This window comes from Biomphalaria glabrata, chromosome 1 (assembly GCF_947242115.1).
Source record: "Biomphalaria glabrata chromosome 1, xgBioGlab47.1, whole genome shotgun sequence".
In the NCBI taxonomy this organism is placed as follows: Eukaryota; Metazoa; Mollusca; class Gastropoda; family Planorbidae; genus Biomphalaria; species Biomphalaria glabrata.
The window spans coordinates 20,966,661-20,985,057 of record NC_074711.1 but is presented as its reverse complement, the minus strand read 5'-3'; the positions used below and the strand labels follow the sequence as shown (position 1 = coordinate 20,985,057).

At 33.1% G+C, this 18,397-nt stretch overlaps 1 protein-coding gene across 1 annotated transcript; it reads left to right on the top strand.

The window, feature by feature from the left end:
- Window positions 1-3,506: 3,506 nt before the first annotated feature.
- On the top strand, window positions 3,507-18,197 carry LOC129926012 (uncharacterized). The gene is made up of 5 exons (XM_056027731.1): window positions 3,507-3,858; window positions 9,866-9,968; window positions 13,092-13,357; window positions 14,822-14,890; window positions 16,990-18,197. Exons 1-5 carry the CDS (start codon window positions 3,795-3,797, stop codon window positions 17,226-17,228), a joined length of 741 nt encoding a protein of 246 aa, XP_055883706.1. The 5' UTR covers window positions 3,507-3,794; the 3' UTR covers window positions 17,229-18,197.
- Window positions 18,198-18,397: the final 200 nt, after the last annotated feature.

Here is an 18,397-nt window from a genome sequence, read left to right as displayed (position 1 = left end):
AAACTTCTTTTCGCAAAGATAGTTTTATGCTTTAACACATAAACATACTAATTATTGTCCATTCATTTCATATTTTAATCAAATTAACATTCACATTTATTTTTCTAAAGCATTTTTAATACATTCGTTCGCTGTTCGCTAAAGCTGCGTAGCCGTGTTGAGATAGGCCTATATAAATTCATTCATGAAAAAAGGTCACGCATGCGCAGCACAGAACTCTAGATTAGTGTAGATTTAGATCTATGTCTACCTCAAGATCTACTTTATACTTTAACACATGAACATACAAAATTAAGTCTATTCATCTCAATTTTTAATCAAATATATGTAGGCCTACAAGCAAATGTTTTAATTTGGAAAAATGGATTTAAGCCTATTAGCTATTCTGATTTGATAGCTTCATTCACACTATTTTTACATTGACACATTCGCTTTACTTATTACATTATTATTTCGTTTAATTGTTTACAAAACACTCTCAGTGACTATATCGAAAGTAATGCGAAAAATAAAGACTCGCGGGTAACATATGTCTAGTATATATATTTTCATTTATTTCCTTAAATTTATTAATAAACGTTTGCTATATAGAATTGATTATAAATAAACTGCTGCAAATAATAACAAAGGTTTGTCTTCTGAGTTTGAAGAAAAAAACAAACAATTTATCTAAGGAAAAGAACTCTGACAACTTTATCTCTCAATAATGTAGAACCTATTTTCTTTATACGATATCAAACAAAATAATTAATTACCAATACCTGATTGCATATTTGGTTAATTTTTAAATTGATTCATGTTTATATGAATAATAAATAATTGTTTAAAGTTTCAACATGATCCTAGAATGAATGAGGGATAAATAATGTGTACAATTATCTAAAGCGACAAAGCTCTACATACTTTGCCAAATATTTGAGTACTGAAGGATTAATTTCCCTTTTCGGAATCAAACAAAATTTTATTACCAGTATGTAATTGAGAATTGGTTAATTTTTTTATTTTGTTGATTCATGTACTGACTTTGCCAATGAATAATTGTGCAAATTTTCAACTTGATCAAACAATGGGTGTTGGAGAAAACTTCAAACTTTTTACCAGACAGACAGACAGACAGACTGAGTTGATAAAAGCTTTGTAAAAAGAGTTTAGTGTGTCACTGGACTACGCAGCTTTGACCTACAAATTTTGTCACAACCAACGCAAACAACACACAGACCTGTACACTTGAATTGATCCTTTGCGGCCTGAAATTCACCAAATGTTGTTGCAAGATAAGAAATGTGGTGGCCAGATTTCTCTGATCCTGTCACAACTTAGTTTGCCAACGTGGCAATGAAGTGCCCATGTTTGATTAGAAAGAGCTGCCACTAGATAATCGAGATTTTGAATTGAGACTAATCACCCGTGTAACACATTTAATTTTTTTTATCATTATTGGCACTATTTGGAATTTGAAAGCAACCAAAAAGTTGTTGACTTTTTACAACTGCCCAACTCAGGGCGTTCGAGTTTGAAAATAGACGAAGACAAGTAATTATTTTATTTTGAGACTTTACTCGAGCTGAAGTGAGTTTGCTGAGCGCCTACAGGCAGCATGGAAACCTCTGAGCGATACGTCTTCAAGTGACCCTAGGGGGTGCGCCCTATTGGATGAAACTCTTTATGGTTGACGTTAAAGTGATAAAGAAGATAAAATGACCACTCACAACGAAATTTAAAAAAGAATCGGTGCAGGTTATATAACTTGGTACATCACCGAACGTGAATAGCTTTTGTAACAAAAAAAGAATACAACAGTAACAAATGTAATTGCGAATGATAATCTTGGGTAGGGTTGGCCATTTACTAACCGCACCGGGTGACAACAACATTAGAAACGACTCTGTTCCAACCCACATGTCTACTATATTCTACTTAAGAGATTTGAATAGTGCGCACTGAGCCGTGACCTCCTTGGCCCTATGACGTAGGTGTTGGCAAACAGAGGAGGGTAGGCAAGCAAGAGACGAGTTTTGCAAAAATAATTGTAATATCGCCTATTTTTTTCTTCAACTACTTCTCCCTAGCACTGACAATACAGTGGCTTCGTTTCTTTTATAGAAATGTTGTAATGCTCCTTTGTTGTTGGACTCAGGAAGACGCATTCTATTTTAATAGTCTGACGGTAGTAGTCTCTCATCTTGGTGACGATGATTACTTATGTGACAGACTACTTATGTGACAGATTACTTATGTGACAGATTGTTTTAGTGACAGATTGTTTTAGTGACAGATTAATTATGTAACAGATTACTTATGTGACAGATTGCTTATGTGACAGATTACTTATGTGAAAGATGACTTATGTGACAGATGGCTTTAGTGACAGATTAATTATGTGACAGATTACGTATGTGACAGATTACTTATGTGACTGATTGCATTATTGACATATTAGTTTTACTTATGTTACGGATTACTTATGAGAGTACAAAAATTCAAATAAATAAACTAATTAAATGCAATTATTATATTAATAGTTACGTTTTGACTGACACCTGACTGTAATCTGTATATACTCTGAAAGAAAATGGAAATATTCTAATCAATAATAGGCATAGTTTTGTTCTGAGAAATATAGATCGATTTCTGCAGCGTTGTGTGACAATAATTAAATCTCAGCCTGAAAAGATTTGATTACATAGTGGACATTCTTCCATAAATGTCGACAAACATTTGCTTATAATCGTTAGACGGGTTCACAGACTATAGTTTGTCGTGTGACTTCATACGAATCTAGTCCCATTGTCGATAAATAGGTGCATGCCAATTTAGTTCGTTTTAAGCTAGAGATACAGCTATGAACTTTGTGTTACTTAAAAGCTTTTTTTTTAGTGACCAACTAGTTACGAACAACAGTGAGTCAAGGAAGTGTGGGTCTGGGTCACTGCCTTGGCCCGAGTTTTGTGGAGACCCCAACCCATTTTGAAAAAGGGTAAATTAAAAAACGGTCTTAATAATATTAATAAATATAAACGCATGTCATATTTGTGAAGGAATAGTACTTATGCATTTCATTTACTTTTTTTTATATTAGGCTAAATGTGCATTTTTGAAAATTATATATTTTATTGTGTGGAGAACCCCCATCAAAGGTGTGGCCTTTATCGGCTGCTAAGACTGCAATGCCTTAAATCCCGCCTTGTCAATGTGTTGTTGTTGTTGTTGTTTTTGTTTACGTTCTGGTAATTGATTACATGTGACCAGCAGACGTGTGTGGTTATATTTTGGAGGGGATAGATCTATTACTCGATTTGTCTAACATGTAGAACCGCTAAAGACAAGGGCTTTGTTTTAAATCTGTTTTTCTCTTAAATATGATTGGGGTCATTCTATTGACCTCTCCATGTACTGACATTAACATTGTACGTGAAAGATTTCTGTTGTTGTCTCAGAGCATGTATCCACCTGTTTAGACGGGTTCAATCAAGTCATCTCATTCCAAGTTATTTCTTACTGTAATTATATTACCTTTCCAGGAATCGCTCTGCTATTTTTTTGGCCCACATTTAACACGACTTTAATCAAGCATAAATTAGTTAACAATCGCTCTGATTGACATGTAGAACTACATTTAGTTAGCAACAAAAGTTATCCGCAAGAGAAGTTTGCTTAAAGGGTTCATTTTTGTATAAATTGCAATTAAAATAAATTTGCAGAACTAAGCAGAAAATAAGATAAACAATTACCAGCACACAATCGGGAGATAGAATTGTGTCCTAAGTGACAAGAGATATATCGAATTAATAGAAATGAATCATTACTGCGATATGTTGAAACTATGGATCTTATATGTTACTTTTCTGACTCATTTTGGTAAGAATTTGTGTCACTTCGTTGTAAGAATTGTTTTAGGAAAGTTTTGTCAGGTATTTTCAAGATGTGATTTAATTTTGATGGTCAAAAGTAATAATGTTTCAAAGATTCATTTGCCGTTGTAAAAAATGTTTGTTTATTCCGTTTTACATGTTTCGGATGTTCTTTCTAAGTTAACTTCTCGCTGGACGACGGAGGAAGGCAGTGAGCAGGGTATAAACCCTGCCTGGTCGTGAAGTTTGCACGTTGGACTGTCGTTTGGATTTATCGATGGTCCATGGTTCAAACCCTGCCCGCTCCCATCCCCCGTCGTCCTGCGGGAGGTTTGAACTAGGAAGTAAACTATCTTCAACTCTGTAGGAATATTCGAAACATGTAAAACAAACAAACAAACCGGCACCGTCGAGATAATCAGTCCAGCACGCTTACCGCACGACCAGGTATTGCTCTTAACTTAATAACAAACTGGTTACAAACTAATAGCCTATTATTGATAACGAGATATATTACACATTACGGCATGTCATCTACCGGATATGTACAATATGTCAGACGAGCGTTTTTAGATCATCTTTCAGCATTGATTTGTAATTGAAAAAAGAAAAGAAAAAAAATTTATCGTTCTGGTACTTCGATGTCTCAGCACAGTTATCAACAGAGCTATTGGCATTTTCATTTAAACGGAAACAGGATAAGGATGTAGATCTACATAAACTAAACTTCTGATTTAGCACTCTTATGATCTATATCTACTAGATCTAGATCTATAATATAAATTTGAAATAATTTAGATATAATTTAGATTAAATTTATATAAAAAAAAAATCCTAGATAATCTATCAATAGACTGAATGCAACATTAAATTTAAAAATAGTAGATTAGTTTGAGTATATTATAACAATTCAATATTGATCTAGAGTCAGTGTTTCTCAAACTGTGTGCCGCGGCACACTAGTGTGCCGCCGAAGATTTGCAGGTGTGCCGCGGGAGTTTTCAGAACGCCACACGTGCAGGCGTTACACAGGTCTGCCTACTATTAAATTTTTATTTTACGTTGCGATGACATCTCCACTTGCAATGACCAGTAGTAGTAGTGGATCGCTCCAATTTTATTAGAATATGAGAAACCAGACATAATTGCAGGCACAGAAACTTGGCTACATCCTGAAATTTATAATGCAGAAATTTTCAATAGTAATTATGAAATTTTTAGAAAAGATAGGGCTGATAATCATGGAGGAGTTCTTTTAGCAATAAAAAACACTCATATAGCAGAAGAAATTACCTTACCTAACTCAAAAAATATAGAATCAACATTTTGTAAAATTAATACCACCTCAACATCCCTAATAATAGGCAGCATTTACAGACCACCAAATTCTAGTTTAGAATACATGCAGGAACTATGTAATCAGATTACGACACTTAAAGAGACAAATAAAAATGCAGTTTTTTGGATTATGGGTGATTTCAACCTACCTGATAGGCTATAAATTGGAAAACACTAACCATAGATAAACACCAAAACCTTAAGGACATAAATGAGCTTTTCATAGAAACTTTACACAACCTAAGTTTAGATCAAATCATTAAAAAGCCAACTAGATTAAACAACACATTAGATCTCTTCTTAACCAACAGACCTGGATTAGTAGTTGATTATGATATTATCCCTGGTCTATCAGACCATGAGATCATAAAAATACACAGTCAGATAAAAGCAGTAGCCTATACAAAACCCAAAAGAAAAATCTTACTCTGGAATAAATGTAACCTAACACAACTACACCAAGCTGCATTAAACTTTCAACAAACATTCTTATTAGAAAAAGACATTAACCAACCAGTCGATGACCTCTGGAATTTCATTAAAAACCATCTTAAAAGCATTATAGAAAATCAAATACCAACTAAATACACATCAAACAAAATAAATAAATGCTGGTTTAATAATAGACTAAAGAAGCTTTGTAAACAGAAGGAAAACCTATATAGAAAATTTAAAGAAACTAATGCAGAAAGAGTTTACAAAAAGTATATAAAAATTAAACACTTAACCCAAAAAGTAAGCAGACAGCTGCAGAGTGAATATATAAACAATGTAATATCTAAAGACAACAACAAAAACCTATGGTCATACATTAAGTCTAAGAAAATGGAAACAACAGGCGTAGCGCCATTAAAAGATGAACATAACATAATACATAATGATAATGAAACTAAAGCAAACATTCTAAACAAATACTTTGCATCAGCATTCTCAGCCCCAGGAGACAAAGACATATTACTGAATTTGAACCAAGTAGACAACATAGAAGATATAGTAGTACAAGAAAATGGAATTCAAAAACTATTAGCCAACACCAAACCAAATAAAGCTTCTGGACCTGATGGTATTCCAGCTAGATTACTCAAAGAACTAAGTAATGAGCTAGCCTCAGTATTCAAAATACTCTTTCAGGCTTCACTTAACCAGGGCAGAGTACCAAAGGACTGGAAAGAAGCTAATGTCACCCCCCTATTTAAAAAAGGAGAAAAATCTGACCCAGGAAACTACAGACCAGTATCACTTACCAGCATCACATGTAAAATCCTAGAACACATAATATGTAGCAACATCATAAACCACTTAGACAAACATAATGTCCTCACACCATACCAACATGGCTTTAGGAAATATAGATCATGTGAAACACAACTAATAGGACTAATTGATGATTTTTCAAAAGGTTTAGATAATAGTGAACAAATAGATGCTATCTTACTAGATTTTTCTAAGGCTTTTGACAAAGTTCACCACCATAGTTTGCTTAAAAAATTAAAATATTTCGGCATTAATGGTCCACTGCATCAGTGGATTAAAGACTTTCTGATAGGGAGAGAACAAACTGTAATAATAAATGGCTCTAAATCAACACCGATAACAGTAAACTCAGGTGTACCTCAAGGAACAGTCTTGGGTCCACTACTATTTTTAATTTACATAAATGATTTACCAAATTGCATTACTTCAGGAACAAAAGTCAGATTATTTGCAGACGATTGCATAATATATAGAACAATAAAAACAACACAAGACACAGATATTTTACAAAGAGAATTAGATGAATTACAGAAATGGGAATCAAATTGGAGCATGTCTTTCCACCCAGAAAAATGTCAGTTGTTAAGAGTAACAAAAAAACTAAAACAAATTAATTCCATTTATCTTATTCATGGCAAACCAGTAACACAGACTAAAAACGCAAAATACCTAGGTGTTATAATAAATGAAAAACTGTCATGGAATCCACATATTGATGAAACTACAAAAAAATCAAACAAAGCATTAGGATTTATTAAAAGAAATTTCTATAAATCAAATAAGAACATAAAACTAAAATGTTTTTTAACCTTGGTTAGGCCAATAATAGAATATGCATCCTCTGTTTGGGACCCCTCAACTCAAGAAAACATTAAGAAACTAGAACAGACACAAAATAGAGCAGTGCGATTCATAACAAACGAATATTCACATTTGACTAGAGTAACACCTTTAGTAAAATCACTAAATTTACAAAGCCTTCAGGACAGAAGACTCAAATGTAAAGTAGCAATTATACATAAAACACTGAAACATAATCTTCAAATACAAAAACAAAATTTAATAAAATACTCTGAAAGACATAAAGATAAAGGCACATTCCTCGTCCCATATGCTAGGACAAATTTGTACAAATACTCCTTCTTCCCTAGTGCTATTAGAGCATGGAATGGGTTGCCTGAGCTAGCCAGGAAAACCAGTGACTTGGCAGAATTTAAGTCATTGGTTAATATGCATGACTAAATGCATGACGCGTATGTCGTAATCATCTTCTTTTTTTGAAGTAACGTCTCTATTATATAAGATAAGATAAGATACTGTACAAAAACATAGATCTAGTTTTAAAAATGTAAATAATATTTAAACTAACTATTATGCCTTTTTTATTACGAGTCAGATAACGAAGTATAATAAACAATACTATACCGAGTTGTTCTAGCATTTCATTTGAAGAATTCATTTTATATGACGTCAAAGGAAAAAAATCCACTACGTCACAGGGCCTAGTTATACTAAAAATGTCTTCATCAATACGAGCACGATGTCGAGGGATCATAGACATTGGTGCACCGAGTAAGTTCTTTTAACATTTCATTTCATTTAAAGAATTAATTCCATATGACGTCAAAGGAAAAAAATCCACTACGTTACACGGCCTAGTTAGACTAAAAAAAATGTCTTTATCAATACGAGCCAGTTATCGAGGGTTCATAGACATTGGTGCACCGAGTTTTATTTTAGCATTAAATTTAAAGAATTCATTCATATGACGTCAAAGGAAAAAAATTCCATTACGTCACAATGGGCTAGTAACTAAAAATGTTTTTATTAACACGAGATATTTAACGAGGGTTCCTAATCCATAATGCATTGAGTTCTAATAGAATTCATTTAAATATATATATATATATATATATATATATATATATATATATATATATATATTAGGATTAAAGACGCATTTTTAGTGCGTTTTGTCTGTCAGTCTGTCCGTTGCAATAGTCTTAAGTATCTATAATAGATTGTTCCGGATGTTTGTATATATAGTGAGAGAAAAAGAGAATTCTAGATAAATCTAATACCGTTAATTAAATTTTTGGATTGGTCTAGTATAAAATGTATATGTACCATAGCCTTGTGGAGAGATTTTTATACCATATTTTGGTGTTAGGAAGTTGTTTTCCTTAAAATTCGGAGCATTTTTAGTATAACTAGGCCCTGTGACGTAGGCGTAGAAGTAGGAAACGTTTAGTCTGAGGATTGTATGTAATGTACGACAGAAGTGCAATTGTAAGTCGTTGCATAAAAAGTCCATAAAAAATGTGCTCGAATATTTACATACAGAGTTCATTCTTAGCCTTCATAAACAAACATAAATCTTTTCTTTTACTTTTAGCAGCTAGTTGACCAGAAAAAACACCTGTAACTAATATTTATATTTGTTGAGAACATTTCTTGTACATTTTTAAAAATATATTTGACTTAGTGATACTGAAAAAATGATATATTTCTTTGTTAACATATTGTAACATTGCCTCCCTTACATTTACGTAATTGTTTTAGAATTGGTGTATTTTTATGAAAAAATCCCTTGCATAATTAATTTTATAAACTAAACGGTTTGCTTTAAGAACACCAAAAGTAGCCGTTGCACCTAAACTTTTCATGCATGACGCGTAGGACGTAATCATCTTCTTTTTTGAAGTAACGTCTGTATTATATAAGATAAGATAAGATAAGGTCGATTACATATTTTTAGCTCCATTTATTATATTTTTATATTCACACATTTGCTCTACTTCTAACATTATTATTTTGTTTAATTGTTTCTACTACACTATATCAGTGATACGCAAATTAAGACTAAAGTTATCAACATTCACTTCTCCTAATATTATAATATGAAATACGCCAGTGATGTATATGTATATATTGACATAAACCAGTGTTCAGGCTTTGTTAATACGTGAGATGATGACGGAACTTAGTTAAAGAATAATGAAAGTTACAAAACTTGACAAAGTAATATAACATGAACGGTATATGATCCACATATACTAAGAATCGCACGTCTATTTCTTATAGTTGCTTTACTGAGTAATGTCAAAGTCCAAAAAGCTGAGTTAGCATTGAGGTTTTACAAGATTAAAATAAATTATCCCATCCTAATATTCTGTCAAGTGGAAGAAATCTAGAAAGGCAAGACAAAACAAAAAAAAAAGGTTGGGGACTTGAACGAGTGAATTATGATATCTTTGTACGGCTTAAGATGGTTTGAAGATGTAATACAGTACCCATTGATACTTTCCCGGTATAAAGGGATGGAGGAACTAACCAGATGTATATAATTTTATAAAAGTGTAACCTAAGTTTTATTTATAACTTTTTTACTTAAATTAATGCTTATTTTCATTTTTGTTTAGATACTGTGGACTCAACAATATGTCACACAACGAAAGGCGCGACATACTGTACTTATGGCTGCTGTTATGATTTCTGGGGATACTTTTATTGTTGTTACTACAGGTAATTTGAATATAACATAATATCTTTGAATAATTATAGTAGAACAATGTCCCGGACAAAATTACTTCAACTATTATGGCTATTTTTTATGGATCAGCTGTAAAAAAAGGGGGGGGGTTAAACTCAAAACCCTCTAGATGGGTTTTTAACTTAGTCCTCTGGAGGGGGGGGGGTAAACACAAAATCCCTCTTGGTTACGCTCATAGAATCTGGTGACTGATGTATGCTTTAGTCTTATACTGAACAGGGGGTTTTATCGTAAAAAAAATATTCGTAGTGGGGTTTTAAAATCAAAATCTCCTAATGCTTTGATCTTGTAATTTAGGGATTTTCGTTTGCATTATTTTGTTTATATAAGAGGGGGTTTTAATTACAAACCCCCCTGGAAAGGGATTTTAAATTCAAAACCACCCTTGGTTGCGCTGGAGCAAGTAATGGTTAAATATTAAAATATTACCTAAAATAAACAAAAGCAAAGCAAAAAATCAGTCAAAAAATATCACTCAATTAAATTTCGGAGGACGGGGGGTTGAACCCCAAGGATCCAGCTAGATCCAGAACTAGGCCTAATTCTAGATCTTGAACTAGATCTAGAACTAGATCTAGAACTATCTAGATCTAGAGTCTAGATCTAGAGTCTAGATCTAGAGTACTCTAGATCTAGAATCTTGATATAGAATCGAAATCTAGACTAGAATGCATATGACTTTACACGTTTAATCTTAAAATTGCTAGACTTAAGCCAATGTTATTATCAGGAATAGTAGGCCATTTGATAACGAACGTAATGTTGTACTATGCTCAGTATGCTGTTTGTATCCGATTCACTTCTTAATGTGATACTGCTATTGACAATAAATAAATCTGCACCCATAAGTTGTCAGAAGATAAGCTATTGCTTTGCTTTCTATGTAAAAATAATAAGTGCCGGTATTCAGTGATGGATTGTCTAACCTTTAACTACTAATAAATTAATGACAAACGTTAAAATACAAGAAAAGTTAACATTTTTTTCCCACATTGAAAAAGGTGCCGGTACGCTGTACCGGTGTGTACCGTTTAAAAAAAAAAGCAATAATAAGAGATATATCTAGATCTGGGCTCTATTTAGTCTTATTTAAACTGTCAAGTGTATAATGAGGATATGTCAAAACTGCGCGCTATAAAAGTAGTTTTTTTTTTAACTTACAACTAAAGCGAAGTTCGTATCAACTTTCTTTAAAAAACAACATTTCAATCAGTATTTCATCCCATGAGTTAGTAGATAAATGGAAAATATATCTTACAATAATACATTGATAGTTTTTCTTTTGTGACCTTAGATGCAATTTTTGTGTACCAATGCGCAAATCTATGAATAAAGCTTGAGTTATTAATCAAGAAGTCTGTGACCTTTTTAAAAAACTTACCTCCCCTGCAGTTTTTCATTAAAAAGTGGTGTATTTTCTTATATATATTTTTTAAAATCTACGTGCATAAATAATTTTTAAAATTAAATAGTTCAGTTTTGAAAAGAAAAAAGTAGCCGTTACATCAGAACATTGAATAATCTAAAATATCATGATGTTCAATTTTCATTTTCTATTCTAGTTTCTGAGATCTAAACGGGACGGAAGGACGGAGGGACGGACGGACCACACGAAACTAGTAGCGTCTATTCCCCTTTCGGGGGCCGCTAAAAACCCTCCACAATATGCAATCAATGAGTCTGATACACCAAAAGAATCAATTATAATTCATTATGGTTACAATTATTGCTTTGTTTTTTTCTTTAGAGACCGCCTTTCGGGGAAAGGCCACTATTAGCTTAGGGAAGTCTATCTGTCCGTCGGTCACACTGAGATCTAAAACACAAGAAGCGATATGAAAATCAGATTTTGCCACACTTGACTTGCTATATTTAGGCATAACGCTACTTTTTGTTTTCGAAAAGCAAACCGTTTTATTTCAAAACGCGATTTTTTTCATAAAAATACACCACTTTCGCTTATTGTTCTCCCAGACTCTTATCATTCTGCCTTAGTGTCGTAAACTGTTCAAGTTCTTTAGCGTGAGCATCAGCGTTGGGGGTTGACAGCTCCAGCTGAAGGTTGTAGTTAAGGTTAAAGTAGCTCGGTCACTGTCGTACGTCTGGAATATAGATTTATATATATTTGCATTTACATTGGACCAAATGCTATTATCACTCGTGCACAAATGTTTACTAACTCTCGTGAACTCTCTCGTGTTGAAAAAGACATTTTTATATCTGTTAATATCATATTTTATGTCTATAATTAATATTCATTTATCATGCACATTTTTTAGTGGCCCCCGAAAGGGGAAAAGACGCAATTAGTTTTGTGTGGCCTGTCTGTCCGTCCGTCCCGTTTAGATCTCAGAAACTAAAAGAGGAAATGAAAATTGGACATCATGATATTTTAGATCATTCAAAGTTCTGATACAACGGCTACTTTTTTCTTTTCTGAAAGCGAAAAATCTTTTTTTTTTTTTAAATTAATTATGCAATCATAACGAACACTATGTATATGGTCTCCTTCAGATATCTCTCGGAAATGAGATGAATACCTGGGCATTAGCTTTACTTGGAATGATGTCGCCCATAGATCGGTTACCCCCTCTTAACGAAGTTGATCTATCCGACGGAGCGGTTTGTACCGAATTAGTTTGGGATCAGCGGAACCGCAAGCTCTACCAGGGTGTAGCACTGTGTGCTAAAGGTTCCCTAAGGATAGTCAGTTCCTGATTGTTCCTCCAGAAGTCTTTCCCATGTTTGGGCATAGCTTTATAACTGCAGAGGTTTGAACTTAGAGTTTTCCTTCTCTTAGATGGGTTGCAAACCAAAGCTAACCAGCCCCTCCTGCCCCAAGTTTAATGGTATAGGCGCCAGTTACTCGCTTTTGCCCTGTTAGTGAAAACAGTTCCACTGGATCCAATATCTGATCCACACTTTAAGGCCATGAGTTGGGCTGGTTGTCAAAGAATATTAAAGACACATGCCACTGAGAGCATGTTATAGGTAGTGGAGTGCTTATTTTCATTACCACTTCCGGCTTCATCCTGTAATCATGTATATATAGAAGTGTTCCACCGGTTTCAAATGTAGCTCTTAAATCATTACAGTGACACAACCACTACCACAACAACAACGACAGAATCATACTACTCGGGCAGTGGATCTGGTTCAAATTACAACAGCAAAGCTAAAGACATGGGCTACGTTGCTTTTGTGGTGGTCCCCATCATTCTTGGTCTGATCGTTGATATCGTCACTTTGATCATCATACGTGGTGGAATCAAATCAAGTGACAAGGTCACACCAATCACTGAAGCAAGTGCTACAGAAGCTAACCAAGTGGACCAGACCGAGACTCAAGTCTGGCAAACAGGTTAGTTTTAAATGCTCAAAACTATTTATATTTCTCATGTCTACTGTCACAATGACTTTTGAATCTATTAAGGATTTGCACACCAGTTTTCTTTATACTGCTCTGTTTCCCCATATACATTGTGTTTCACCTAGTTTAAAGCTGAGCTATTACTAAATGTTAAGGTCATAAAAAAGGTCGAAAATGTATTGGTACACATTCACGGTGTGTAAGTACGCATCACAACATCTTTGTAAGTTAAACTTTTTCAAATTTCATTCGAAAGATTTCTTTAGATTTTCATTGGATTATCTCTCCCTTTCTTTATCAATATATATATTATTATATATATATATATATATATATATATATATATATATATATATATATATATATATATATATATATATATATATATATATATATATATACATTATACACCGACACACACCACAAAAACTACATGACTTGTTTAATAAATTGTAAACAGGCATATGGATTGTGGATACATTGTATCATTAGTCATTTAACACATCCTTCTTCTGAACAACTTGTCAATACTAAACTAATGTTACAAAATTGCTAATTATTGAAATCACACACACATACATAAATAAAAAGACGTTAATTTGGCCAGAGCAATAAAGCAGTCATTATTTGAGGTCTAACTTACATGTAGAAGCAACAAGTAGACTGGGAATATATTTTTTGGTATTCATTTTTGTTCTACAATATATCGAAAAGACAAACAGAAAAACATTTTCAAAATACCTTACAAAATGTATGTCAAGTGTAATTGTATCAATTATTTTAGATCAGTCGTGTCATTACGTTTTTAACAGATCTAAGTTAATAGTTACAAATCTGCTTTTAGGTTTCTCGATGCACAATGATCGTATCACTTGTCTGGACCATTTGGAAAAGAAGAGGGGGGGGAGGAAGGGGTATTTCTGTTAAGATTACCGTGATCGCTTTTAAAATGCATTTATTACAATTTATTTATTAACTGTAATCCCATGTTTCAATGCAACACATTATGCCATAAAGAAGAAGGTTTTATAGTTATCTATTGTTAGTTTCAAACTTTTAAGCAATTTATTAAGGGAACTATAACTACCAATAGTTAATTAACTAATTGGTTAATTCTTTTTTATTGATTCTTGTTTTGTTCAAAATTTCTAATTTATCTGAAACTGTGTGGGAGAAATATTGTGTACAAACGTTTTTACCAGACAGACGAAGGGAGCTGATATTAAAAAAAAGGAAATAATGACATAGATTATAGAATTATACAAAAACTTTATAGACTTCCTTAAGACAATAGTTTAACAGAACTATAGATTAGATGTACAGATTATATTAAACCGAAATTCTTCTAGATTTATTTCATTTCACATGACATAAGGTTTAGAGAAGTCTAATCGTTATGTTTGTTGCGCTCTAATGTGTATCATAGCACTCAAGATTGATTGTTCTACCTTACAGGTGTCCCTGTTGCTGGGTCTATCCCCATTGTAAACCCTGTTCCAAATGGAAACCAATACTTACCTACAGGTACACATTTTTTATTTAAGTTTTCACAAAAAAAGCTAAAATATTAAACCAGTAGCTCTCACTTTGTGCACGTATCTGCACAAATATTTCATATTTCATGAACAGAACTAAAAATGTTTTGACTATAGATTGCTTTTCAACCAGAACTAAAAATGTTTTGACTATAGATTGCTTTTCAACCAGAACTAAAAATGTTTTGACTATAGATTGCTTTTCAACCAGAACTAAAAATGTTTTGACTATAGATTGCTTTTCAACCAGAACTAAAAATGTTTTGACTATAGATTGCTTTTCAACCAGAACTAAAAATGTTTTGACTATAGATTGCTTTTCAAACAGAACTAAAAATGTTTTGACTATAGATTGCTTTTCAACCAGAACTAAAAATGTTTTGACTATAGATTGCTTTTCAAACAGAACTAAAAATGTTTTGACTATAGATTGCTTTTCAACCAGAACTAAAAATGTTTTGACTATAGATTGCTTTACAACCAGATCTACATTTACATGCATAGAGAAACGATCACAAGGTAGAAAAAAAAAATGACACTAGATCCAGCTAGAGTAACATGCCTAGTATGCAGCCAAACTTTTCGTGCTCACATGTCTCACCAGCCACATGAGGAGACACAATGCAAAATCCGCAGCCCCCCCCCCTCCGGATGACAAAAGTGGTTATTGAAACACAATGGTCATCCCCCACTCAAAACATACCTATATATGTATATATCATGGGCGCAGCCGGGCGGGTTTCTTGGAGTTCACCCCCCGCCCCCCCCCCCCCGGAATGAAATTCCCACCCTCGCAGGTGAGATTTTAATATTAAACCATCACTTGCCCCAGCGCAGCCAAGTGGGGGTTTGAGTTTAAAATTCTCTCCCAGAGGATTTTGCGATTTAGCACCCCTCTTATATAAAGCAAACAAATAAATAAATGAAAACCCCCAAATTCCAATAGCATAGCCAAGGGGGATTTTGATTTTATAACCCCCTCCGAAATTATTTTTACAAAATAAAAAAATTCCGAAATTTTTTTACGATAAAATTAAACTTCTATATAAGACTAATGCATAAATCAGTCACCTGATTCTATGATCGTAGCAAAAAGAGTTTATGGTTTACCCCCACCCCCTTCAGAGGGCTTTAAGTTAAAACTCCATCCAGAGGTTTTCAAGTTTAAAACTATCCTCCAGCGGGGTTTGAAGCTAAAAAAAAACACCTCTTCAATATAAAGAAGCAAATTACTCACTTGAAATTCTATGGGCGTAGCCAAGGGGTTTTGAGTTTAAACCCCCCTCCTCCAGAGAGCTTTAAGTTTAAAACCCCTCCAGGTGGTTTTAAGTTTAAAATCCCCATACAGAGCGTTTTGAGGTTGAAAACCCCATCTTCAATATTATTCTAAAGACTAAGGGATAGGTAAAGGTAAAAAAAAAAACATAGAAAATGAAATGTAAACATGACATGCATTTAACAAAAAGATAATGTATAATAAAAATTTAATTGATTCAAACTATAGTTCTAGTCTTGGCAAGCACAAAATGGACAAAATATTAACGTTAGAGTGAGCTCAAAAATACTGGTCACAATAAGAATCGATGAGGTCTAACTTTAGGGTTATAATGAGACTGGAATCAATTCCACAAGATACAACACTGTAAGACTTTTAATTGGTTATAATGAGACTGGAATCAATTCCACAAGATACAACTCTGTAAGACTTTTAATTGGTTATAATGAGACTGGAATCAATTCCACAAGATACAACTCTGTAAGACTTTTAATTGGTTATAATGAGACTGGAATCAATTCCACAAGATACAACTCTGTAAGACTTTTAATTGGTTATAATGATACTGGAATCAATTCCACAAGATACAACTCTGTAAGACTTTTAATTGGTTACAACAGTTAGTTTGAAGGCTGTGAAATGACGCACAGGTGATAGTTTTGGAACTAATCAATTTATAAAGCCTAGAATTCATACAAGTGAGTGTGTGTGTGTGTGTGTGTGTGTGTGTGTGTGTGTGTGTGACAGTCATCACGTGCTGCAAAGTTCAACATTCAATTTTTAAATTTATACCTTGATTTCTTTTGTTTCAGGACCTAACGTCACGATGTATGCTTCACCTCAGCAACCAGTAGGCCACCAGTATCAAACCTACCAGCCACCTGTAGGCCTACAGTATCCCACCCACCAGCAACCTGTAGGCAACCAGTATCCCACCCACCAGCAACCTGTAGGCAACCAGTATCCCACCTATATTAAACTCCCAGAATATCCCCCCAGTTACGTGTTCTCCAACGTACCATTAACAACTCAAGGAACACAAACTTTATAACTATTATTTACTGAAAAATGCTTTCAAAGCATTTACATGCTTAAAAAATGGTTTTGGTTAGTATTTAAGATTGATTTGTTTATTTTAAAGAGGGGCTGATTACTTATAAATTTTTATTTGACCATCACCAGTCAATATATTTTAAAGAAAATTCTTCTTTTATTATTATAATTATTATTATTATCTTATTATCTTTCCTAACCACTATAAACGTTGTAGACGTGGTATACACATGTATTGTATTTCTCCTCTCTCTCTCACTCTCATGTGTAAAATAATTTTCAACCAATATTGCTTTATTATGGGTCACATAGTAGTCATATTGTGTTAACCATATTGACCTACACAGAAATTCAAAATATGTTAATATATTTGTAATGGTGTGATTGGTAAAACATTCTAGGTCCACTAATACCTTTTTAAAAAAAATTATCAATTGATTTTTTCCACGCAAAAGTCTGTTATAATCTTTTTTATGTTCATGTACTGGAATTGATTGTAGGGATACACTACTAAAATAAATGCCATTGAAATTAAACATAACAGGATGTTGTTACTTGTTATTGTCAGCTAGCACCTGACCGCTGGTAGACAACTACACCGTTGTAGGCGTAATATATCTTAACTAATAAAACGTCTTATAACTTGAATAACTTCCTTGTGAACAAAACTAAATATAAATTACTTATAATAGAGACCAAATCAACTTGTGATCAAATGAAATAAATGTAGTAGACTAACGTAATATCTTTGTAATCACGCCCTAACACAGGACAATATTAGTCATCATTCGTATAAGCCTATGTATTTAGCTCACAATGGGAAAGCTTATCATCAGTTCAAGACAAAGTGTTTTTATTTTATATTATAAGGTAATCATTTGACATAAAACATATAGATTTGCATTAATAATTATCATTTGTAACAATAAATATATATTACCACTGAGAAGAAAAAAAATAACAGCTATTAATTTTTTGTTGTTTTTTAAGACACATTTTGATGCAAGAAATGTATTTGCAGATGTCATCAATTTCCCATAATCCTTCTCGGATCAAGTTGAAATTTTAGCAGTTATTTATTGTACCTGAAAGACGATTCTTTTTTTTTTAAATTAACCAATTAGTCAATTAATTATTGGAAATTAATTATTTTGCTTGATATCGAAT

What these genes read in the sequence shown, in the direction of transcription:
- LOC129926012 (XM_056027731.1), top strand. Translation starts at nt 3,795, where the DNA reads ATGAATCATTACTGCGATATGTTGAAACTATGGATCTTATATGTTACT. An exon ending in GACTCAAGTCTGGCAAACAG is followed by an intron (nt 13,358 to 14,821) that starts GTTAGTTTTAAA and finishes TCTACCTTACAG; the next exon opens with GTGTCCCTGTTGCTGGGTCT. An exon ending in AAACCAATACTTACCTACAG is followed by an intron (nt 14,891 to 16,989) that starts GTACACATTTTT and finishes CTTTTGTTTCAG; the next exon opens with GACCTAACGTCACGATGTAT.